Source organism: Trematomus bernacchii, unplaced genomic scaffold, assembly GCF_902827165.1.
Source record: "Trematomus bernacchii unplaced genomic scaffold, fTreBer1.1, whole genome shotgun sequence".
Lineage (NCBI taxonomy): Eukaryota > Metazoa > Chordata > Actinopteri > Perciformes > Nototheniidae > Trematomus > Trematomus bernacchii.
Genome location: NW_022987698.1, coordinates 7,857,876 through 7,883,793, shown reverse-complemented (window position 1 = coordinate 7,883,793; position 25,918 = coordinate 7,857,876). Strand labels below are relative to the sequence as shown.

General features: G+C 39.4%; 1 protein-coding gene across 1 annotated transcript in view; it reads left to right on the top strand.

The window, feature by feature from the left end:
* The window catches only part of ppp1r16b (protein phosphatase 1, regulatory subunit 16B), a 94,722-nt gene that overhangs the window by 61,335 nt on the left and 7,469 nt on the right, over positions 1-25,918 (top strand). Inside the window, 4 exon segments of the mRNA XM_034138884.1 lie at positions 358-428; positions 14,053-14,198; positions 16,068-16,171; positions 21,063-21,187. Coding sequence (XP_033994775.1) covers positions 358-428; positions 14,053-14,198; positions 16,068-16,171; positions 21,063-21,187 — 446 coding nt within the window.

The following is a 25,918-nucleotide window of genomic DNA, read 5'->3' as shown; positions in this document are numbered from 1 at the left end:
ATAACTTAACATCCGGATCACCAGGCACCACGTGGACCTCTTAACTCGCAACTGGAGAGCAAACTGATCGATTCTCAGCTACAAACAAAGTGAAGCATGCAGTGAATTGAGGCTTCTTAATATTTATTATGATATCAAAATAAGTTCAGTTACTCAAGACAACTAAAGCAGATCCTGAATCTGAAATACAATCAATCCAATTGTATTTATAAAGCCCTATATTGCAAATTACACATTTGTCTCAGGGGGCTTTACAGTGTGGACAGCACATAACACCCTCTGTTAATAGAAATATTATCCAGTTATTTAAGACTTTCAGCTCCACTTATGTGTTTCTCCCTCTCTCTTTTCCACCAGTTCGCTACCTACTGAAGAAAAACTTGAGTCCAGACCTCTGCAATGAAGACGGCCTCACCGCTCTGCACCAGGTAACCATGTCCGATTCTTTCTCCTCCGGTTTGTCTTACTATCTGTTTGATTTCTCCAAAATGGTGGCACAGGTGGCACCATCTCAACAAAAACAAATATGATGCCTTAGTAGAAACACCATCAGGTGGTTGTAATGTCTACTAACCACCAATTTGACGGTTCGATCCTGGGCTTCTTATTTCCATATTATGCTGTTCTTGCAAAACAATAACCCTGTAATGTACTCCTAAAAGTTAGGTCAACTTCATTTCTGAATGATTAGGTAGAGAGCATTGGTGGCATTTAGTACCCTTCTCTCTTCCACCAATATATGATGTCCTTATATAATTTAAATAAAGGCATTTATTTTAAAATGCTATCACCCTTTTCAGTGAAGCTTTGTGTGCATCATAACATAGTCTACTGCTTTTCCAGGATTATTATTATCTCAGGCTCTATTCTAAGTTACTGAATAATTTAAATATGCTATTTGAATAATAAGCTTAGGCTTTATGCAGCATTTTATTAAACATAATATGTTTCTGTTTAAGTCTGATAAATAAAATATTGGACGCCAAACAAAGATTGACACATGACTGGATTTTAATATTTAAATGACATTTCATATAAAGTACTGAAGACTTAACTTTGTATATACTGTATTTTTAAAATGAATTTATCTATGTGTTTGATGTATTCTTATGTTTATTATTACCTGGATTTTCTTCTGGAGCAGTAACACATGTGACTCTTTTCTGAATCAAGTAACCTTTACCATTTAGTCTTTGTTGAAATATAATGAAATCATTTCACGGTGTGATTAGTTTGCAGCTGTAGGAATTAAAGTCCCTTCTGCATAATAGTGTTGAGGCTTTCTGACACTGTAACAAATGCTTTTAACTAGTGAGGAAATGAGTTCAGTATTAGGGAAATTAGTCCATTTTGATGCAGGAAACTGATAGGAAGGAGATCAGGCCTATTTTCACTTGCTAATTAGAGCCATTACTAACATGCATAATAGTCAGAGCTTCCACCCCATCCGAATCAATGCTCCACATCACCTCTGACTCCAAACTGCTCAATCGTCTGTGTACATAAAGCAGCCTTTTGCGTAGTAAAGTTGTCTTTCATTTCCCTGACTTCTAGCCTTTTGATTTCATTGCAGTGTAGCCAATATGTGTACAAACATTTGATATGTATATATACAAATAAATATATAAGACTCAAACTTCGTACAACCAGTAAACTCAAATCCTTGAAACCCTCTGACAAAGATAGTCTTTGACTCTGTCTGAGCCCACGCTAGTAGTCAGTCTTTAGTAGAGAATAGTTTTCAATGAATTCTGGCAAAAAAATACTTTTAAAAACATAGGAAAAGGGTTGCCGTATCATCCATCGAGAAGACATTTGCCTTCAGTAGGAGGACATTTAACAGTTAAAAGTTAAATCTCAGCTACAAACAAGTGAGGCATGCACTGAAGTTAGGCTTCTTAATATATATTCATCTGTAAAAAGAAATAGTTATTCAAGACAAATAGAGCAGGACCTATATCAATCAATCAATCAATCAATCAATCAATCAATCACATTATTTATAAAGCCCAATATCATAATTACACATTTGTCTCAGAGGGCTTTACAGCATATGACAGTAAAATACAACTGTTTTCCAGGTATATTAGACTTTCACCTTCACTAATGTGTTTCTACATCTCTCAGCCTGAAGTGCAGGAGTCCCAAAGACTTTCAATAGTATGAACTATCAGTGCGTTGCAGACCTGCAGCAGCTGATATACTTTGTCTTGTTAATGTGGCAGGACTGGCTGTATTTCTGCCAACTCATCAGTCAGACTCAGGATAGTTTCTTTGGACAAAATGACTGACCATGTCTTCACTGCTGTGCAATTCTACTGCACCCTTTAAAAACGTTTCCACTTATCCTTCATTGCTCCACTAATTGATAGCACACATTATCCATGCTGGTTAACCTTTAAGGCTTAAAAAAAGGTCTAGCTGTATGATACAAATGTATAAACTAAAAAAGTTAAGAAATAAAATACCAAGATTGGCCTAAACACTATAGACCAGGGGTAGCCAACACGGTGCCCGCGGGCACTTAGTCGCCCGCAGGGGCAACGTGAGTCGCCCGCGGGGCATGTTCTAAAAATAGCTCGCCAAGCAAATCCAAAATGTAAAAAATACACAAAACAAAAAAGGAAATGTAATTAAAAATAATCTACCCTCCCTATGAATAAACGAAACCTCAATCATAGCGAACTCTATCTACTTACTACAACTCTATATCTATCTAACACCCCTCCTCCTCCACCCCCACAATGAATATCGACCAATCACATTCTTGCTTGATTTGCGGGACCAGCGTTGCAGTCGGGAAGAAAAGCAATGTGGAGCGGCAGATCCCCGCTTCATAAGGAGTGTGACCGTGATTTTCCTTCTGGCAGAATCTACACAACACATCAGCCCCATTGAACAGCCTAGTCGTGCCAGCCTATACAGCACATGAGGGGCAGAGTTTTACTCTGTTCGTGTCGCAACTTACATATTTATTTATTGCACTTGACGCACACACACGCATGGCGTAATTTCCACTGGGGACAGGGGGGACATGTCCCTCCCACTTTTCGAAATCCCGTTTGCGTCCCCCCACTTTACAAATATGTTTATTATAATTTTTTAACGCAAGCCGTCATCGCCACGGAGGAGCACTCAGCCTCTGTGAGCGAGCGAGACAGAGAGAGAGAGAGAGACAGAGAGAGACAGAGAGAGAGAGCGAGCGAGACAGAGAGAGAGAGAGAGACAGAGAGAGACAGAGAGAGAGAGCGAGCGAGACAGAGAGGAAGAGAGAGACAGAGAGAGAGAGAGCTAGGGAGAGCACACCTTTATCTATTTAATATAGATAAAGTAAGAAATCATTCCAATGTGTACTATAGGACAGTAACAAAAACAAAAAACAGTTTAAAAGGGGAGTGATTAGTAAAATATGCATAAATAGAAATAAAGAATACTAACTAGGTAATGATTTGTTATTGGTTGTGATCATATTCTAAAGATGTTTGGATTATTGAAAAGTATACAGCTCTCTTGCATCTGAGTGTTGAGAGCTGTATCCATCAATTCATGTTGTGCTCAAATTCATGTTGTGCACCAGATTGATGCATTTAACTTCAACATTTAAAAAAAAATCTTCCCCTAGTGGAGGGGAGGTCCACCCCCAAATAAAGCAGGTTAAAATAATTAAATGTAATATATTTTCTTTTAGTAAACACTGAAAACGGGTCCCACAGACCCAAACAGCACACAAAGGTTAAAGGTAAACATATAATAATGTTAAAATGTGCTAAATATATACACTGCAAAAAACAAAAAAAAGAGGAGTAAAAGTAGCTCACGACTTGTTTTCTTTTTTGAAAGTAGCTCTCATCCTAAAAAAGGTTGGAGACCCCTGCTATAGACACTAGAGACCAGGGGTGGGCAAACGTTTTGGCTTGGGGGCCACTATGAGTTTTAAAATGTAACAGACGGGCCGGGCCAGTAACAGAAAGGTGAAAAAATATTTAGCTGTCCACTACTCATTAAACACTCGGCACTCATTGTCGACTTTTCTTTTCTTTGGTCCACTCATGTTACAGATGCAGGTTCAAAGGTGAGTTATTGCGTCATCGTTTGCGTCATGACGCTTACGTGCCTTCTTATGACCCACACAGCGTTTTACGTCGCTGATTTTCTCTGCAATACCAACATCAATAGAGGACTGCGTCGGGTAGTTTTTAATCATACGAAGCCAGATTAAATTAAAGAACTACTTCTCCAACCTTATACCTTTCTCCAGAGTGCCGTGGTGCATTGTTTATTAATGTGGTTCAGTGGCATTTACCGACTGCTGCAGTGCTGCTCGTGCACCAGAGTTTATTCTACTCTACTGTTAACTCGTGGCAGCGGCCGCTGTAAAGTATTCACTGTCTGACTGTCACACAAGCAGCTGATACATATCCCCCATCCCCATAAGTGAATGTGTTTCAGTCTGAATTGACGCTGTTTGGCATCACAACGCTGTCATAAAAGTTTCTCTGGCATTCTACAGGTGATGTTAGCATAGCAACCGAAGCTAATCAGACTATCTCGACTACTTGTTGCTATCATATTGTGGCATAAACCGTTTTCTACACAAAATAAACAGAATCACACTAAGCTGGTTAGTGTTGCCTGACTTTATATAAGTGTTTTTTATAAGTGTGTGGTCGCGTTCTAGTCACTTTTCTCAGCGCTACTCAGTTAAAACTTGTATTCGCTGTACTGTACTAAACGTGAACTGTAATTGCTCAGGTTAATCTTGACCCCCTCCAATGTAAGCGTGACGTATTTGGTTCTTAGATCTGGCCGGGTTGCCGACTCCAGCAAAGGTCATTGTTTCTAGAGTGCGCCATCTAGTGGGATCAACTGAAATACCGCGTATTGCAGGAAAAAGGCAAAATGAATGCGGTCTTTACTATAATTTGGACAATTTTGTACCAATATTCGGCGGGCCGGATTAAAAAACCCAACGGGCCGTATATGGCCCGCGGGCCTTAGTTTGGCCTTACATGCCTGCTATAGACAAATCTAAGATATCTGTAAAACCAGCACCTTCACTCATGTCGATAAAGCAATAGCCAGAAAATATATACAGATGATACAAAAACAGCTGAGGGCAAAAACCCAACCTGTAAACAAAAACAAGCTTGATCCATTTTGTTTCTTCTTCATGCACTGAAATTGCTGGACAAAAACTTATGAGTAAACCATTTTTTGTCACTCTTACATGGAGGTGTGAATATCTTGATGTTTACTGTGTAGAAAAACACCAAGTTTTCTTAAACCCTGATGTTACACTCCGAGGTAAAATAAAAACAAATCAAAAGCCTTCTTGAAGGGTGGCAACCTAAAGCATTTCAAAGGCGGGGATGCTCATTTATTACCTCAGTTTCTTCTCCGTTTTTCATCATCTCGTCTCATTGCTCACCTTGTACATTTCCTATACCTCTGACAGTTTATGTCCTCTCTTTCCGCTGCACAGCCGGCTCTCTTCCCCCTCGGCTGCTCAAAGCCTAATACTCTGGCACCTGCTGCGGGGCAGTGAAATGAACAACGGGAAGAGAAAATTGAAGTCCATCAGTCACCACTGGCTGGTGTAGTAAAAGCTGTGGGCTGTTGGCTGCTGAGATACCAGAATGACCTTTCGGCTTTGAGTTTGTGTGTACCCGATAATCTGTTATTTGGACCGGTCAGCCGGCACACTGTCTTCAAGATGAGACCTTTTCACTCCAGCTACAAATACCGCCATTCACACACAGGGAAATAGGAACACAATACAGACAGAAATACACATGGAGAATTCATACACACTCTCACACACACACACACACACACACACACACACACACACACACACACACACACACACACACACACACACACACACACACACACACACACACACACACACACACACACACACACACACACACACACACACACACACACACACACACACACACACACACAGATAAATGAAAGGAAATGGTGGTGATGTTTCTTTAAATGAGATGTCATACCTATCTAAGGTTAGTCTCACCTCTCTGATAGAAGACATTAAGCAATAGATGGCTTTCAGGGATGCTGTATGTGCCAGAAAACACACACACACACACACACACACACACACACACACACACACACACCATGTATACATCACTTCAGGGGACATTACATTGACTTACATGCATTTCCTGGAGACTTATCCTAACCGTAACCATAACCAACACATGCCTAACCCTAACCCTTAACCTTACCCTAACCCTAAACCTAACCAAGTCTTCACCCTAAAAGTAATGATTCCCCTCATGGGGATCTCCATTTTGTCCCCATAAGGGAGGCGAGTCCCCACACGTGACTGTGTAAACAGATTTAGGTCCCCACAAGTATAGTAATGCTAGGCCACACACACACACACACACACACACACACACACACACACACACACACACACACACACACACACACACAGCTACGCTGCTTGATCACATGATGGGAAGATGTAAATAATGAATTACAGAACTTTTCTGTTCTGTGACAAAGGTATGCATTCATGTGTGTGTTTGGATGAATGTGTGTAGTCAGACCATCATGAGTACTGTATCAAAAATACAACCTCATCATTCATTTCAATTTCTTAGGGTCTTCTTTGCAAAAAAGCTGCATTGAACAGCAAGAAGGTGGAAACAGACTCAGCTTCTGCAGCAGACTAGTGCAATGTCATCCGGCTGCTGTGTAAACCTGTTGGATATATTCAAGCACACATTGCTGATCATTTCTGTTTAACTTGCTGTTCTCCGAAATGAGAATTTAATTATTTTTTCCCTGATAAATGTTGTTTTCTTTTAGCTGTAATATTCTAACTGTCAAAATAATATATCAGTATGCACTGCTTTGGCATCTGATAAACTTCAAACTCATCAAGGTTTTACTTAAATCATGTTTTCGAGTTCAATACATGAATCGGATATTTTAAGGGTTTTTTCATAAGACAGAATGGAAAGATACATTAAGTTTATTTTGATTACATGTTGGACTCCTTCGCAGAATCTAACAACCTACTGTTACATCTATTCTACTTCTATGTATCTGAAAGGCGCAGAATACATTAACATCTTGCTGTGCAAGCCCTCCTTAAAAAGATCATTACCTCCACTATCTACCTCCACATACATTGTCATTTCCAATGGCTGTTTCACAATAATGCTTTTAATGTGAAGCAGCAGGTGAAGTTTGGTTTGTATTTTGAGTACTGAACATTTAACATTGCAAAACTGCATTTTCTATAAACATCAGCACAGAAACACTGTGAACCAAACACAGATGACCCTGGTTGATCGTAACGTGCTTTATGAGCTGATTAAAATGGGCAACACAATAGGAATAACTGTATACAGCTACTTTTACCATATTATTCTCATCTGTATTGGCAGTAACTCACACAACAATGTTACCCCATTGGCTTTTTTAACACTGAGCTATTATTGGTCTGAATACCCATCAAGGTGGAGGGAGATGGTGTCCTTGCCAGCAGATCCATTCAACCAAACCTGTGTCATGCTGTCTCATCATTAGACTTTCATATTTAAAAACATTTTACTGGAGTTATTCATCCAATCAAATATTTATGTGAAGATGACGGGTACAGAGACTACTGAGATGGGCTTTTAAGTTGTTCTGTAATGAGATCATCTGCAAGATTTCAGAAGTGAAGTTATTAGACAGCCCCCCTGTGTGGTCCCAGACTTTTCATCAGGCATTCAGATCATCGTTACTTCAGCCTTTGAGGACTTTAAACTCAGATCCCTAAAATCCGTATAATAATCCTGGAACTGAAATTGTAGTTTGATGTACTTTTTAAAAAGTTTTTCACATAACACAGACATAGGTGAAGTCTATACCCATTCCACATTCCCCAAGCTTTTACTAACATTAACACATATTTAGACAGACAAAGACGGTAATATACAGACAGGCGGAGAATATTGTCCAAAGCCAAATAATTGGACAAACAGATAGAGAGGAGAAAAGTCAAAACGATGGACAAGTTGTATAGAGAATAAATTAATGTGGGTAAAAATAAATAAATAAAACAACGGGAGACATGGGGAAAGCAACAGTTTTACTGGGTTCATACGGTCATTAAAAACCTGGAAAAGTCATGGAAATTCAAAATGCTAATTCCAAGCCCTGGAAAAGTTATGGAAAACAATATTTTTCCCAAAGTTTTGGAAAAGTCATGAAAATGTAACTAAAGTTGCATCAAATATAATTTATATTTTATCTAATCGCCGAAATAGTAATACTATAATGATAATAAATACTGTAAGTTATTTGTTTTACAACATGTTTAATATGCAGACCTTATTTTCCTGTTCCATGTTATAATAAACAATTTTCAGTGGTACCGCTGAGAAAGAGTCATATTTTTTGGGTCATGGAAAATTAGGTAAAGGTCATGGAAAAGTAATTGAAAATCATTGGTGAAAAAGTGTATGAACCCTGGTTTTAGTAAAAAATAATAGTAAAAGTAAATAATAAAAGTAAATAATAATAATAATAATAATAAAAGAAAATGATAATAATAATAGTAAATAATCAATGATAATTATAATAATCATTAAATATATATGTAATTGATTGGGGATTCATGCGTAATGAATGTGGGGATATGAAGTGAACGGAGAGGTTAGTAAATGAGTGAGCAGCTCCTCAGCCCAGAACCTATCTTTGGTTTTCTTAAAGTCTCAGCTGCTTATCACTGACACTCACAGACTGGATTCAGTTCATGTAGCGTTTAGATCCAATTCAACAGCTGAAGTTTCTGCACACTGGCCCCCTTCCCTTTTCAAGATTTGCATAAGTCCTGTGATGTCTGGGAACATTTGAAACCCTTTTATCTTTTAACCTCCTGCAGTCTCAGCCACCTGGTCTTGCCCACTTAACCACTCAGTATTCCAGATTCAGTGCCAGCTCCAACACAAACTGCCCTCGTGGCACTAGCCCTGACTAAAATGTCAGCCGTTCAGCCACAGTCTCAGCTTAGTTTGCTTGTGATGTTACTCCTCGGCTCAGAACTCAGTCCTCTCAGCCCACGGACCGATCCCAGCAAGACTGTTGCTGTTGTTTTCCAACCACATAATCTGAGCCTTTGTCAGAGCCACACTCCCATCCTTGTGTGAATAGTTTTGATGAAAGACACATTATTTCCAAGAAGGGTGGAGGCTGGTGGGATTTTAGGGGAAGTCTGGGAGTTTAGTCTTGGGCCTAGTTAGCTTGTGGGTGCAAGTTTGAAAATGTAAGGGATTAGTTTAGTTAGTTTAGATTTAGTTTACTTCAACCCAAGGATGTTGGGAGATTAGCCTAGTTACTGGCTGCTGTGTGTAGGTTGAAGTCTCCTGGGTTTTTCTGATGACATCTGTCATGCCACCGCTGCAGGCTGGAGCTTAAGATGCGAGCTAATCCATCAGTGCATCGGATGTCTTTGACAAGCTTGTATGTCTCTTAGGAGTCTTGTTCTTGTCAGTTTTATGAGGCTGCTCATTTCCCCTGAATTATATCTCCAAGCTTGCCAATTACCCCAGCAGAAAATGAAATCCATATCTTGCTCTCTGAATTACCATATCCGTGTTACAAGAGGGAGAATGTTCCCATACATGCTAACACACTGACTGAAAGTAAAATAATGAAATGTGTGACTTCTTTATTCTTCCGTTGACTTATGGCGGCTCTTTTGATATCACTGACACCGGAAGTTCACACAAATAAACCACCACCACTTCTGCTTTAGGGAGTTTCAGAGGAAAGTCTTATAGACTGTTTCTGGTAAATTCTGAGTCGCCTTCCTTAGAAAAGGATCACTGTGTCTGGGACCAGACTGCAGCATTTATGTTTCTTTATTCATGTTCAGTGATGCCAGATTGCTTTTAGCTCTCTTTTCTCCTCATATACAATCTTTTATCATCCTTCACTTAAAGAAGATAAGGGCCGGTTTATCTTGGCATACCATATAAAGCAGAAGCTCAAGTAGAGAAGAAACATACACTAATTGAAGTAGTATTAGGATATTATATAATCAGTTTGTTTATAGTACAGTCTAAGTAAGGCTGTAGTGAAAGCAAAAACACTTTTAAAAGGTAAAAAAACTATATTATTCATTTTTTGTAATCAATACAATATAAAATTACAGCTCCATTGCTGAATATGAAATGTCTTTAAGTTATCAGTTTGGTTTAACTTTCATAAATAAAAATAAAAATGCAGGCTCAGGAGGAAATACACCATTCTCATGTGAACACTTTGGCCAAGAAAAGGCCTTAGATGCGGAAATCTAACAACATGCGTTTCACTTTGGCTTAAACACACAGGATGTTTGTCTTGTCAGCCTGTAGTGTTTCCAGTCAGTCTTTGTGTCTTCTATGAATTTCACCTCTCGTCTGCCTGTCTGCTATCTGTCCTCTGCATCTGTGAAGTAATTTCATTTCCTCTCTTGCGTTATGTATGAATTGATGTACTCCCCCCAAACTCCTGTCAGAGGCGCCTTATCTGAGTCACCTTGGCATTCTGAGCAACGAAGAATGAACACAACTCATTTTGTCCTTACATCATTGTGCTCTTATTTTTTGACTGTGGTTAAGGCCCTCAGAATAATATTTGCTTCAGGTGGTAGGCAGGCAGAGACAGTGATGGAGTACGTGTGACTGAGAAGACAGATGGAGGTTTTCTTTTAAGGCCAGCAGGGAGGCACACATTACCAAAGGTGACGCTCTCAACCATTGAATCATCTCACAGTCACATCTGCTTACCTTCCACACAATATCAGCTCCTGTGCTCAGTATTTGCTGGCTCAATGAAATCAAACAGTCAAAACGCATTACTTCAAAGACATCTATTGGCAGTGAAGTAACATTACCACTTTTAACTGTTCATTGACTTGGTTCATACAGTAGATTACACTGCATCAGATCAAGCGCTTACTAAACTAAAAGACAGCTACCAGGGGGTGATTGAGATGTTTTGACTTTGCTTTTGGTGAAGTTTGAGCTAGATAGTAGAAGCCTCATGAAAAACGTCAAGTTTAGAAGAATATCCTACAACAGAGAGCACATGGTCAAGTTGATAATGCTTTCAATGAATAAGAGCTTTATTTCAAGTCTTATTTTCATCAAAGTCTTATACAATTTGATATATGTATTTTTGCTTCTAGGGCACTGTACTAGTAAATGTACGGCTGTGTAATTGTTCTGTTAAATACAGTTAGTCGTTTTCTACTCATACATTTGTCTGACATTGATCTGTTTAGATGCTGTTAGTTTAAATGATGTCCAAAGGGTGCTCGTTTGAACTTCCCTAAGCAGATTTCCTCTGTCTCTTGATATCCCTTTCTTCTTCCTGGCATTTCCAGCCTGTTGCTCTTGTTATATTCGTTCTCGTTGCTCTCTTGCTGAATTACTGTGACTAGCTCTCGCTCCTTCTCTCAAACACTACAATCCTCTAGAGACGGCACTTCAGCTCATCCTCTATGTAAATCCATGAAAGAAAGGCAGTCTTCTCTGCACACCTCCACTGCTCAAGGTTTCTATGGTGAGCGTGTGTAATGAGGTGGAATATTTAGAGCGTATGGGGAGAGGTGAACAGTTATTCTTAGGTACAATTGGTTTATCACTCAACAGCAAGGATGAGTACGGGTATCTCTAATTTCATTGTGGCTTTGAAGGCATTCAGCTACCTGGCAGGAGAGAAAACCGGTCAGAAATCAGTTTTGAGTCATTCAGGGCTCCTTGTTACTTATAACACATGTGACATGTTGATCACACATCTGAAAAAGTCCTTATGTCACGTCACAGAGTCAGGATGACAATCTAACTAAGTAATATTTCTATATCACTTACAAAACGACAAGTCTTACTCTAATGTTCTCATGAAACAAGTAACTCATACAGGTTATCAAATTCATATCAGACCCTTCAGATTAAAGCCTTGACATAATAGTATTAGGTCTTTACTGTACCTTTGTTTCTCTGGCTGCTACTTGGCTAGAACCTGATGTAATTCCCTTCACTTTATCCACTGACCAAAGATGGACAGTATAAAGAAACTCAGCCCGCATTATAAATGTTTAGTTATTTAGTAACTGTGGCTGTGAAGTGCGGTAGTCCTTTAATCGGCAGTCAACTTGTCTATGTATCCTTGAGCAGGATACTGAACCCAAAGTCCCGATGGCCCACAGTGTGTGAATGTTAGCTGTTCCTTGAGCAAATGGAACATTGCTCTATAAATGGGGTGTGAATGGGTGAATGAGGACTTGTAGAGTGCTTTGAGGGGTTGTAAAGACTGGATAAAAGGCTTTATAAATACAGTCCATTTACCATTTATTCAAGAAAGAAAAATGTGTAGATCTTCAGTCTAAAGCTCTCACAGCCGATACATTTCGACATTTCAAATAATGTTCCTATCTATAATAGCATAATGGTTTTTCATATAGAAGCTCTAATGTTTGCATTAAAGATTTCATTTGCGGGGTGAATCAGTGTGTCAGTCTTGTTTCCAGGGTGTACCTTGCTTCTTTACAATGCATGCTGGGAAAGGCAGTAGCTTCCCACAAACCTTGATTAGGATAAGTGGTTTACAGGAAAGATGGAATTATTTACTTCTTTCCATTTTGTTGTCTCCATTTTGTTTCTGTTAGTCACAAAAATGTATTTCCTGTCATCTTTGAAATTTGTAAGTGGGTAGAATCATACGGGGATTAACAGCATTCAGCAGATTTAATGTTTCATCGGGACAGATGTCTCATCTTCATTTCAAAGCAGAGAGTCGAGAAGTGACAACACTCCAGTGGCTTCTCAAAAATGCGAAGGTGCTCTTTGGTATGAACATGCAGCTGTTCCCGAGCACAAAGAAGGATGTTTTATGACATCTCTGCTTTGATATGCTTTACTGGAGGGATAGGGGAGGTTCCAACAAACGATGTGGTAGATCCGACTCAAATCTACAACTTCACCGCCACAAATAACAACACCGGCTCTCGCTCTGAAACTCTGAATCGTTCAGTTTTCTGAGTTTATCTGACCCTCGTACTGCGCCAAAGTAATCCCATTCTTTGACTTCCTGTCTGTTCTTTGCTTTCTCTCTCTCTCTTTCTCTTTCTCTCTCTCCCTCTCTCTCTCTCTCTCTCTCTCTCTCTGTCTCTGTCTCTCTGTGTTGTTTTTCTCTTGTCTTTGCACCCCTCTTTGTTCTGCGGTGTAGCGCTGCCACACTTGCACCAATTAGCTCTGATGGAGAAAACTGCTGTTGCTGACAGCAGCGAGACTGGCGGATGGTTTACACGGAAAAAACCTCTCTTTCCTCCCCACCCTATAATCACACCCACAGACTAAGGGGAAAATACTTTCTGCCCCTCTCTGTCTTTGTCTCTCCGTCTCAGTGGACGGGTGTGAGTTACGGGTTTGAGTTTATCACAGACCCAAGGAGCAGCCCACACAATGGGTGGGATGTCATAATGACTGTCATAATGACTGTGTCCGAGTTGGCTTAATGTGTTAGCACTCTGCAATATGCGCTTAAAGCACTTTTGTAGAGGTTTGTTTTGTCTTTGTCATGGACTTCTTGGTCGTCTGTGCTCTTGGTGACAAATTAGTATTTTGTCATTCCTTTTTTCCTGAGATAATTAAGCTGCTGAAGCATAAAGCATCAATGCAGCACAGCTGAGCACTCACTCTGTGCATTATTTGCTACATCACACTAAAAATAATAAGCTACAGAGCTTCTGTTTCAGCCAACTATTCATTTCCCTGCAAACACGACTAAACTGTGGATCTCAGTCTTTTGGCAGAGCACTCGCATTACTGAAAGATTTAGAAGAAAACTGTTACACAATTTTATTTCACTCAATATCATGTCTTTATCGATGTCTTTCTTTTCCCGTTCAAACTCACCCTGACATACCTTTTTCCTAGTCAATATGGAGTACTACTCTGGCAAGTTTTATAGTATCATCAATTCAACAAATTCTGTCTTTCCCCCTCTCCCTCCCCCTCTCTTTCACTACAGTGTTGTATAGATAACTACGAGGAGATGGTGAAGATCCTGCTGGACCGAGGCGCCAGCGTCAACGCTCAGGACAACGAGCTGTGGACGCCGCTGCACGCCGCCGCCACCTGTGGACACGCAGGACTCGTCAAGATCCTCATCGCACAGTAAGACACACAGATGCACTACAGCAGGGTTTACTGCCACACAAGATGTTTAATCGGTTTCATTTGGATTATATTTGATGCCTTATTGCTTTATTTTGATTGTTGTATTAGTGGTGCTATTGTTTTTATTGTTTTATTTTTTATTGATTCTATTGTTTGTTGTTTTTTACGCTATAAAGCACCTTGAAAACCTTCTTTTGCAAAGCTGTTTTATTCATATTTTTTTATTGAATTTATGATCATATTTAAATAAAGAGCAACTTAATGGACTGTCGTTTAATAAATAATTATTAAACGACAACTGTCAACTGGTAATATAACTAGAAACAACATCTGAGATTTGAGCAAAGTACAAGTAAACAACTCGATAATGCGGATGTGTAATAAAAAACTAGACGAAGGCAGAAGTCAGTTTGATATTCAACACTCGACTAAGCGTTTAACCCAGAGAGTCTGCTTTTAGTCGAAGTTAGTTTAAAGTGCGTATTGACCAGCTGGATCAGACTGAATTAATGTGCAATGCTTGCCGCTTCCAAATACCAATTAACAACACACACACACACACACACACTGAATCAACAGGCATATTTACCAGCTGTCACAGCGACACTCGTATAGTTTTGACCTTGTGAGTCATCATGGCAGAACGTAGGCAGAGGAAGTCTTGAGTCTCTTCCCCATTTTCATTTAGCTCTGTCTGTGTGTGGTCAGATTTTGTTTTAGTGATATCATCACAAGTGTGCAAGAGGCTTTCAGGAAACTTTACAGATACTGTATGTAGAAGATGATATCAAAGTTGTATCTCAATGTTATTTTTCTGATCAGTATACTGTATGTCAGGCAAATGTATAAAAACGAATATTAAATATTATTGATAATTTGACTGGACTGTTGGATCAGATCAAAAAGTCAGGTTCAATTACATTTTGCTTGGCGTCTTTTAGACAGCAGAAACTGGTAAACATGATATTATAATAATCAATAAAGAGTCAAATTGAATTATCTCAGAGCCCTAGGACGCTTTATGTTTTTGGCTTTTTTTTAATTTTATTTAAATGTAAATCACAGTTCAAAGATACTTGGTTTATCAGAGGGAAAAGTGTCCTGAAGTGTTTTTTATTTATTTTGTCTGACACATTCACACATAAACATGTAGGATAAGAACTGTATAGAGTTGCATGTTAATTGGGATTGAATTATTATCCTATAATATAATAGCATGTACACACAAAGAGAAGTGCACAATAAGGACTAAATGAAGATTATGTACACACACACACACACACACACACACACACACACACACACACACACACACACACACACACACACACACACACACACACTATTCAGACACACTGCTGCCACCTGTTGACAGGCAGGACTTGTCGAGCCACTCATCACATCACTTGGACTCTCCAGTGAGTTCCCTGATTGAAAACAGCTGAATAATGCCTTCTGAAGATTTTAATTAGCATGGTCACTTAGTGCTCCAACTGAGGTTTATTTTCTCCAACTCTGTGAGTTATGGATCAGATTTGTTTTTCAGTTTTTCTTTGGAACTGTCAGAATATGAAATACAGGCCTGTTTAATACAAGGATTAAATGTGTTGTCCATATGAACAAACAAATTATCTGACAACAGGAAATGATATATCAAACTGTCTAATATTGGTCTTTTTTAATCAAAAGTGTTTTACTTTGTGTCTATTTGGCTCACATATGATGCCTTCAAATGCAATTTATTAAACCACATATAATCCTCATGTTTGCCTTGTTAGATGATGCATATTCAGAGAATGTACTAGCCTATATGAAATTAAAATGTTTTTTGTAAGTGTTGCTCATGTATGTGCTTTTCTCCCACAGTGGTGCAGATTTGCTGGCAGTCAACTCTGATGGCAACATGCCGTACGACCTTTGTGAAGACGACCCAACACTGGACATAATCGAGACAGCTATGGCCAACAGAGGTACGGAATAAATAGAGAGAGAAATCCCAACGCAGACACCAGGCTCCATGGACAGAATATTTAGGCTTTTGCTCTCAGTTGATAAGCACTGTTTTTTTTGTTTGTTCAAAAACTTTTATAAAGATATCATAATCATAAAATATCCTAATATCTGTCATCTGATTATTGCCATCATGGGGAGTATGCTTTTTACTTTTTTTCAATATTATGGCAATTCAATCTAATTTATACCAATTATTATAATTTGACCATTTAATCATTTGTAACCCTTCCAACCACAAAGGGTTTCAGAGCGCTATTTGTTCCTGCAGACCACTGTATCTCGAACAGGTGACTCATGGCTAGAAACGGGGGGAAAAGTTGAATTTCTCTTTTCCTCTCTAATCTGAATTCAGTTTTTGTCACATGACTGTTGGTCTTTAGCCAGAGTTGAGCCTAGAAGTGCAGAATTTAATGTTTTTATTTTTTACATGATCTGGTGATTGCAAACTATTTATTTTTGGCAACATTTTAAAAGACATGTAGAATAAAGTGATTTTGATGAAATATCACAACTTTAACCGAGAAGTCTAGTCTTATAATTCTTACTTAACATAAACTGCAGGACAAAGGAGCTACTGTCAGTGTTTAAAGTATACGGACCACAAGAACAGATTGTTGAGGAGGATGGTGTGCTCAATGGAAGTGTGTGAGAGAGTTTCAGGATGGACAGCTTTTGGGGTATTCACAGTTCTCTCACGCCGGATCTGGTGCAGATTGTGAGACTGTATATATTCATGCTGTATCACTAAACAAACACAGTCTGTACAGTTTGCCTGCGTGCCGTGACTGAGAGTTCAAGGAGATCAGCACCGACATACATCAGTGAGGGGAGAGGGGAAACTCATGCTGTGTTTCAGAAGTGTTCACATTTCTGCCTGTGTTTGTGTGATTCGATAAAAACTGTTGCAAAGAGACTCGGATGTGACAGACAGCTTTATTTACACTAGAGTTAAATCACACCCAGCCTTCTAAACATAAGCTCTTGTCAATGTTTTGTTTTTGTTTTCTAGTAAGCAGTTACATCTACAGGCTGCCGTGTGAACACACAGTTGGAGACAAAGCAGCAAAATCTGTGGCTGCGGGGCCTTTGAGTGTAGAGGAGTGATGCAGTGTGAAGGCACTGACTGGCAGCTCAAATGTGGTCTGATTAAATGAATAGTTTAATATTTTACGACCAAATTAGCTCCCTATATTAGCTTTGGTAGGAAAATGGGACATTTCACTTATCTTCACTATCGGCTGTAACTCAATAAAAAAAAAAAGCCAGTCATTACAATCTACCATGGAAGAAAAAAGTCAAAAAGAAGCGAGGCACAAAGACTACTGTTGAGAGAGGCTCCTGTCCACAACTTTATTTATAACCATTGTGATGCATGTCAACAATGTTTTGAATGTGGATTTCTTCTGGAACAGGACCTGAGGTTTTTAGTTTTCCTTTAGGGATGCACTTTTGGGGGCAACTTGTGGCTTACCAAACTACAGTCTTATTCATCTTTTTTGCTGACAATATTTTAAGCATTAGCAAACAAGGGAAGGTAGAATAATACAGGAATTTTCCATGACCAAGGTGCCCTTCAGCCTCAAAGTAAATGCTTCAGTGGAGCTGCTCAGAGGTAAACAGGAGGAAACTGTGTGGAAGCAGGGTGCTGCTGAGGGGCATTATGGGAGCTCAGTCATATTTCCCTCGACAATTAAAGGAGAGAAAATATGTGTTATGGTAAATACTGCACCAGTGCGACGTTTATCATTTTAACAGTTTAAATAGAGCACATTGTGAGGGTTGCTTTCTGGATGTGAGATGATATTGGAAAGACAAAGAGAGAGAGGCTGGGGGATGGAGAGGGAAAACAGAGAGCGCCTAAAAATGATGTTCACCGTTTACTATGTGATCTCTGGAGCGGCAGAATGCAGATATCGGTACAGTAGGTGAGAAGAATGATTATTAAGCCGATCAAAGGGAGCGCGCTGCTGCTAATTGCTCCTCTAATGTTCACTGCACTGTTCTGCTGGATAAACCTCCTCTCTCCAGAGACACCTCAGGGATGGGCACACCACCATTCTCTTTCCCTCACACACACCTGCACACACCTGCACGCACCCACACACACAGACTTGATATGCAGCATCAACTGACTCTTCCTTGATCCTCCCCCCCTGTTTGATACAGTTCATCTGTGATGATACGCAGTGATACCAGAAATACATTTACCAGAAACTGGACCGGGGAAATAGAGTGGGGGGTGCAGAGCAGAAAAAACACACAGCTGATGGCATTTTGCTCCAAATGTAATCAACCACTTAATAGTATTTAATTCAAAAATCTTAAATTCATGGATAAATATTCATTCGTTCCGTAATTTATATTATGAAATGTATGGTTATTTGTTTCTTGAAACTTCTCACATTTAAGGGTTTCCTGATTTTCTGTTTTTATGATTATAATTAATAATAAATAAATAAAATAATGTATTGATATAGTCCACTATAAGAAATATCTCAATCCTCACGTATAATTTACGGTTATTTGGACAAAACAAAATCAATTTGCTGACATCACTTTGAAAAAAGAAAAAGAGGGTTAATAATTAACAATCAAAATAATAATCCAATGGGCCACCAGCTCTTCCAAGTGAGGCCCAAAATCGCATCACATTTTGAGATAAGACTTTTAGACAAATCCCCCAAAACATACCTCATTAAAACCTACATTTCGATAGTAGAGGTAATTGAGATTGTATAACTCTAAAGGTACCTCCTGTTTTGGGATTGGCTGTTTGTTAAAATACTTACAGAGGGGAGTTGTGTGCTAACTATGCCGCCATCTGTGAACAAATCAGCCTTTTAAATGTGTTGCTGCAGGACAACACTATACTTTAGTCTAGAAAAATATGTTTTAAAATCAAATATTTTTTTCTTATTTATTCAATGATACATTGACAGTTTTTTTTCCCGGTTAACTACATTTTGTATTGTGTGACAATGAGTCTGCATGCTATAATAAACATGTGTTAATCCTTTGGGCCATTGTAATGCTGTGGGGCATCACTGTAGCTAAATCAAAACATTTCGGAAACCAAAGGCGCGGATGATTGCTAGCAGAAACAACAGAACAACATAGCTGGAGGGGTGCATTTCATTTAAGACGTCAAATGGTTTTGTTGTACTGATTCCTGCGCCTTCACACACCTTCGGGCTGTGATTCTGAGTGTAAAGAGAGAAGTAACGGTTTACCTCCTCAACATTTTTCAGAACCCCTAACCACCACGTAGATAACACTAAAACAGCAGCCTGACTTTAAAGTGACGGGCTGCAGGCTGAGAGGATAGATTTGCCTTCAGCTTTACTCGCCAAGGTTCAATTTATACCTCTGTGTCAAGGTAAAAGGTCATAGGGCTGAAATACTGACGATAACATATGCACAGTCACGTGATGCTTGTCTACTTTTTATCTCATGTTTAAGCAGACGGTTTCTGGGGATTGTCTCCAATACTCCTCAAAAATGTTATGCTTCTAATCCCTGTGAATATTGTAACTATTATTTCCTGCTGCTGTCACTTTTACTTAAAACGAAAATCTAAATATTTGTTTTATTTTTTAAATTATGGAACTCAATCTTATTTCCATTCACACTTCTTGATTTGTTGTAGTTTAAGTCATTCACATATCCAATCACACGCAATAATATAGGAGTCACAGTTCTGGCTGTTTTCCTTATTGTTAATCTGGCCTTTCTTTAAATGTGCCGTACGGGACGTTACTGCTGAGCTGTGGGGGGAGAAGAGGAGTGAGGCGGTCACAGTACTGAGTCCTACCTGGCAGCGATGCGATGGATTAAAGGAGGAATTTAGAGCAGCTGTGACAGTCAGAATCACCTGAGCCTCAACCGGGCCTAACACCTCGACACTGTTCGGCACAGGATGGTCAGAAGGCAGCGTGAGAGCAAACTACTGTGAGGGAGAAAAGAGAGGACTGATTTTTCTAAGTGGCAGATATTTGAGATCCAAAAGCTGAACTGTAGGCAGCTCTGTTTTCATTTACCTGTGTTTCCAAGTTAAAAAAAATAATGAAGAAATTATTTGAAAATAAACTATTTCCTTCAACAATTAACATTATTAATGTATTTTTATTAAGAGTGTGGCTATTATAGAATGCTTTTTTAAAAATCAGTGTTTATTAATCGAAAATATAAGATTGCAGCTTGTGCAATATTCAAATCACACGAAGCAAAAAAATGTTAACGTTTTAAATTAGCATTTTTTATGTAGTATTGGTGAGCTGCAGAGATATCCCAGACTACAAATTATATTTGAGCAACTTACCAAAACATATTTGTTTGGTGCAAATCCTCCTCAAAAAATAATATCATGATGATTTTGAAATATTCTTCAATGAGGGTGAGAATAATGATGCAGAAAAAGGATCCATCCCTCCTATATTGTAATAGAAATATCATTCAAAATGATCACAATTAGGTATTTTTTGAAATCGTGCAGCCCTAGTCCGCTCCAGTAAAACTTTCCTTTGTAAAACCTATTTTAAAACCTTACAATTGTTTAATACTTGCTGAGAAGCTTTTATCGGGGACCTCGTGAACCGTTGCTTGTAGAAAACCTCCAGTGTAATTTAAAGAAGATGTTCCTGTCAATCCAGTAAATGAGTTTTTCTGTATAACTTTTTGAAGTTAGTTTGATATACAAGCATTGTGCTGTGTCCCTGTCCGTTATACCCAGCTTGTCTCAGATCAGTGATAAACTCGCCCTGTCAGCACGCTGCGTATCAAAGCTGTCGGGAGGAAAACGGTCCGCCTTGTGATTAAAGCTGCGGTTCTGCTTGTGCGTTTGATTGACAGGCATCACCCAGGAGATGATCAACGAGACACGAGCCGCTACAGAGAGGAGGATGCTGGGAGACGTGCAGGAGCTGATGAATCAGGGAGAGGAGGTCAACATGCAGGACTCTCAGGGAGCCACTCTGGTGAGCTCCGGTCATTTCAACTTTCTCTACAGGTCTGGATTTAAAGCCACCAAATGTGTCCTCTTCTAGGACCTGGGTATACGGAAACTGTCAACATCAGAACACTAATACAATACAATTACATACAAAAAAATAAAGGAGAAATAGTGTATTACAGGTTTTTTTGTATTGATCTTTTCAAATGTATTTGTAGGGGACCATGTACAATACTTATATTTAAATCAGTTTTAATACAGTTTTTGTTTAAAAAAGGTTCAAAGAAAATAAAGGTACTCACTACAGTCAGCAACACAGATTGTTTACTTTATAGCAGCAGCTTGTGTTGTCAGCAGACAGGGATCTTCCATAGATCCAGGACGTAAGTGTGCATCGACACTTAAGTGTTGTTGCCACGGACACCAGGATTTATTAGAGCAGCCAATATTTCAGTATGAATTTTACAATCAGACAGACATGATCCTAAAGTAGTTTCCATCCATCCATCCATCCATCTTCTCCCGCTTATCCGTGGTCGGGTCGCGGAGGTAGCAGAGAGCCCCAAACTTCCCTTTCCCTGGCCACATCAACCAGCTCTGACTGGGGGATCCCAAGGCACTCCCAGGCCAGCGAAGAGATATAATCCCTCCACCTGGTCTTAGGTCTACCCCTCGGTCTCCTCCCAGCTGGACGTGCCTGGAACACCTCCCTAGGGAGGCGCCCAGGTGGCATCCTTACTAGGTGCCCGAACCACCTCAACTGGCTCCTTTCGACGCGAAGGAGGAGCGGTTCAACTCCAAGTCCCTCCCGGATGACTGAACTTCTCACCTTATCCCTAAGGGAGACGCCAGCCACCCTGCGGAGAAAACCCATCTCGGCCGCTTGTATCCGCGATCTCGTTCTTTCGGTCATGACTAAAGTAAAGTAGTTTGGCAAATATAATTGTTTAGACATCATTGACAATTCACTTGCAGCTGTAGAGATTCTGAACACTGGACCGATGTAATGGGGCCATAATAATAGCCAGCAGACCCGTCAGGTTTAACAGGTTATGAGTGTTTTTTTGTTCTTTTTTAAAGTGCTGCAGAAAGAGATTATCAGTGGTCTGCACTGAGAGGACTAAGGGAAGGGTGTGTAAATATTCAGAGGATTATCTTTATAATAGATGTACCTTTTATTGATTATGCGCCCTGCAGCGCTGTCTCATGAGGGGGTGATAAACCGTTAAAGCTAATCAGGCCTTTACTGACTCATGAATATGTTCTTAAAGGCAAATAAGATGTGTGATTTAAAAAAGCTGCAGGTATTAAAACGATCTGTTCACGAGCGCTGAATACACCTGCAGTCGTAATCCTAAAAGGATGTAACGGTACATTAGAATAAACCTTTAATAATAAATATGTACGCCTGAACACATTATAAGAAGTGAATGGGAATCATTAAATCACTGAATACAAACACTGATTCAAGTCGTACATTTACTTAGTATTAAGACTATCTGAAATGAAACACAACCCATCATGAGCCTAATCAATAAGCAAAAAGCTTGAGTTATGAAATGTAAATCAAGAACGTAAAGATGTCGGTGTTATTATGAGCAATAACATGAGGACAAACATATTCAAACAAAAACACATTATAGTTTCACAAAGCTACTCTAGGTTGCATTGCTAGGGCAATCAAATAACAATAATTCTGCCCATGTTCCTTTAAGCCAGGGGTCACCAACCTTTTTTAGGATGGGAGCTACTTTCAAAAAATAAAACAAGTCGGGGGCTACTTTTACTCCTCTTTTGTTTTGTTTTTTGCAGTGTATATATTTAGCACATTTTAACATTATTATATGCTGACCTTTAACCTTCGTGTGCCGTTTGGGTCTGTGGGACCCGGTTTCAGTGTTTACTAAAAGAAAATGTATGCAATTTAATTATTTTGACCTGCTTTATTTGGGGGTGGACCTCACATCCTCTAGGGGGGTCCGGGGGCATGCACCCCCGGGAAGATTTGTTTTTAAATGTTGAAGTTAAATGCATCAATCTGGTGCACTTTGAGCACAAAATGAATTTATGGATACAGCTCTCAACACTCAGATGAAAGGGAGCTGTATACTTTTCAATAATCCAAACATCTTTAGAATATGATCACAACCAATAACAAATCATTTAAACTTATCTTATGTTACCTAGTTAGCATTCTTTCTTTTTCTTTATGCATATTTTACTAATCACTCCCCTTTTAAACTGTTTTGTTACTGTCCTATAGTACACATTGGAATGATTTCTTACTTTATCTATATTAAATAGATAAAGGTGTGCTCTCCCTAGCTCTCTCTGTCTCGCTCGCTCACAGAGGCTGTGTGCTCCTCCGTGGCGATGACGGCTTGCGTTAAAAAAATATAATAAACATATTTGTAAAGTGGGGGGACACAAACGGGATTTCGAAAAGTTGGGGGGACATGTCCCCCCTGTCCCCAGTGGAAATTACGCCATGCGTGTGTGTGCATCAAGTGCAATAAATAAATATGCAAGTTGCAACACACACAGAGTAAAACTCTGCCCCTCATGTGCTGTATAGGCTGGCACGACTAGGCTGTTCAATGGGGCTGATGTGTTGTGTAGATTCTGCCAGAAGGAAAATCACGGTCACACTCCTTATGAAGCGGGGATCTGCCGCTCCACATTGCTTTTCTTCCCGACTGCAACGCTGGTCCCGCAAATCAAGCAAGAGCGTGATTGGTCGATATTCATTGTGGAGGTGGAGGGAGGAGGGGTGTTAGATAGATATAGAGTTGTAGTAAGTAGATAGAGTTCGCTATGATTGAGGTTTCGGTTATTCATAGGGAGGGTAGATTATTTTAATTACATTTCCTTTTTTGTTTTGTGTATTTTTTACATTTTGGATTTGCTTGGCGAGCTATTTTTAGAACATGCCCCGCGGGCGACTCACGTTGCCCCTGCGGGCACCGTGTTGGCTACCGCTGCTTTAAGCTATGTCAAATGCATCATAAAAGAGCTACAAGACAATTTAGTTTGAGCAGTGATTCACAGCCGCATGCTCCTCTGATGATAGGCCATTTGTTTTAGTTTTATTGGGGAAGTGTATTTTCTAAAGTGAATTTGTATTAAGAGTTTAGTGCACTAATGCTATAGAAATGGGTCACAAAAAATCATTAGCTAGTATTTCCTGAGTAGGGCTTATGATGCGAAATTAATTTTTAATTGTGTATCAAGGATTTATCTACGCTGGGAAAACAACGTGACAGATCACTGGATGAAAATAGCCAGGGGACATGACATGGTAGTAGCCCAAAATAACCCTGGTAAGCTCTAAAGTCTGACCACAGATTGTCTGATTGAGCTGCTTGTCCCCTCCTGTTTGGGCAAGATGGAGCGAACTAGAGCAGGCCTTATTGAATCTGTGTCAGAGAGGAGAGGAAGAAACCTGAAACTGGTAGGAAGTGTATGTGAGGCTAATGTTTTAGTTTTCTCCTGAAGTATATTTTATTTATTTGTTTTGATGCGAACAAACAATTGTTATCCCTGAGGTTAAAACGGGTTGATCACACTCATTTTTTAAAGTTCTCTCAGTTAAATGTAAGAAATGAACACAAATAAAAAATCACTTCAAACAATCAGGGCTTCGACACCTACTTAAACATCAAATTCAAGGCCAATTTGAAAATAAAATGACTTTCATTGCTATTTTTGCACAACATATAAATAGACATGGGTCAATGAAAGTGCTTGAATCTATTAGACTATTGTCAAAAACATTCAAGGAGCCGTGGGAAGAAAAGGGAAATGATTGAGTAAAGTAAAATGCCGTAGATCACTTCAACCTAATGCCTAAAGCCAGTTCATTTTATGTGGAAAAACAGTTATAGTTTTATTATCCAAAAAAGGTTATTGGACCAAAACTGGATTAAACAAGTCAGGTTGTTGTTGATATTGAGGAAACTGCTTTGAGAAAATCATTGCAAAAAAAATGTCAGACCAACTTTTGGCTCTATTGACGGCAAAGCTGCTGGTTCCTCCACTTGGAAGGCCGAGTGAAAAGCTTTCCATCTTAGAGAGGGGGGAGATCCAATATTGTTTAGAAATATGGACAATCGTGCACATGTCCAGTCTCTCCAGGAAGTGGCACTTTCTGAAATGCATTCAAATCTAATGCTGCTGAGCCCTGCAGGAACTGATGGAGCGTAACATGCCTGATACGTTTCAGATATGTCCTTCTCTCGTTGTAAATAAACATCCACTTAAACAGGTCAGCTTCTCAAAGATCTGTGTGTGTGTGTGTGTGTGTGTGTGTGTGTGTGTGTGTGTGTGTGTGTGTGTGTGTGTGTGTGTGTGTGTGTGTGTGTGTGTGTGTGTGTGTGTGTGTGTGTGTGTGTGTGTGTGTGTGTGTGTGTGTGTGTGTGTGTGTGTGTGTGTGTGTGTGTGTGTGTGTGTGTGTGTGTGTGTGTGTGTGTGTGTGTGTGTGTGTGTGTGTGTGTGTGTGTGTGTGTGTGTGTGTTACCGTCCATACTTATGCTGCAACAAGATCGATAATCTATTGCAGATTAGATGAAGGCGGGCATTGCCATTTCTGTTAATGACACGGGTCAGACAGATTTGCAGGCTAGAAAAATCAAATATCCATTGAATCACCCCTAGCAGTTTCAACAAGCAAGTATTCATTTTTTTAGGTAAAAATATCCAAATGATTACTGACTTCAGCTTCTCAAATGTGAATATTTATGGATGAATTGTCTGTTTT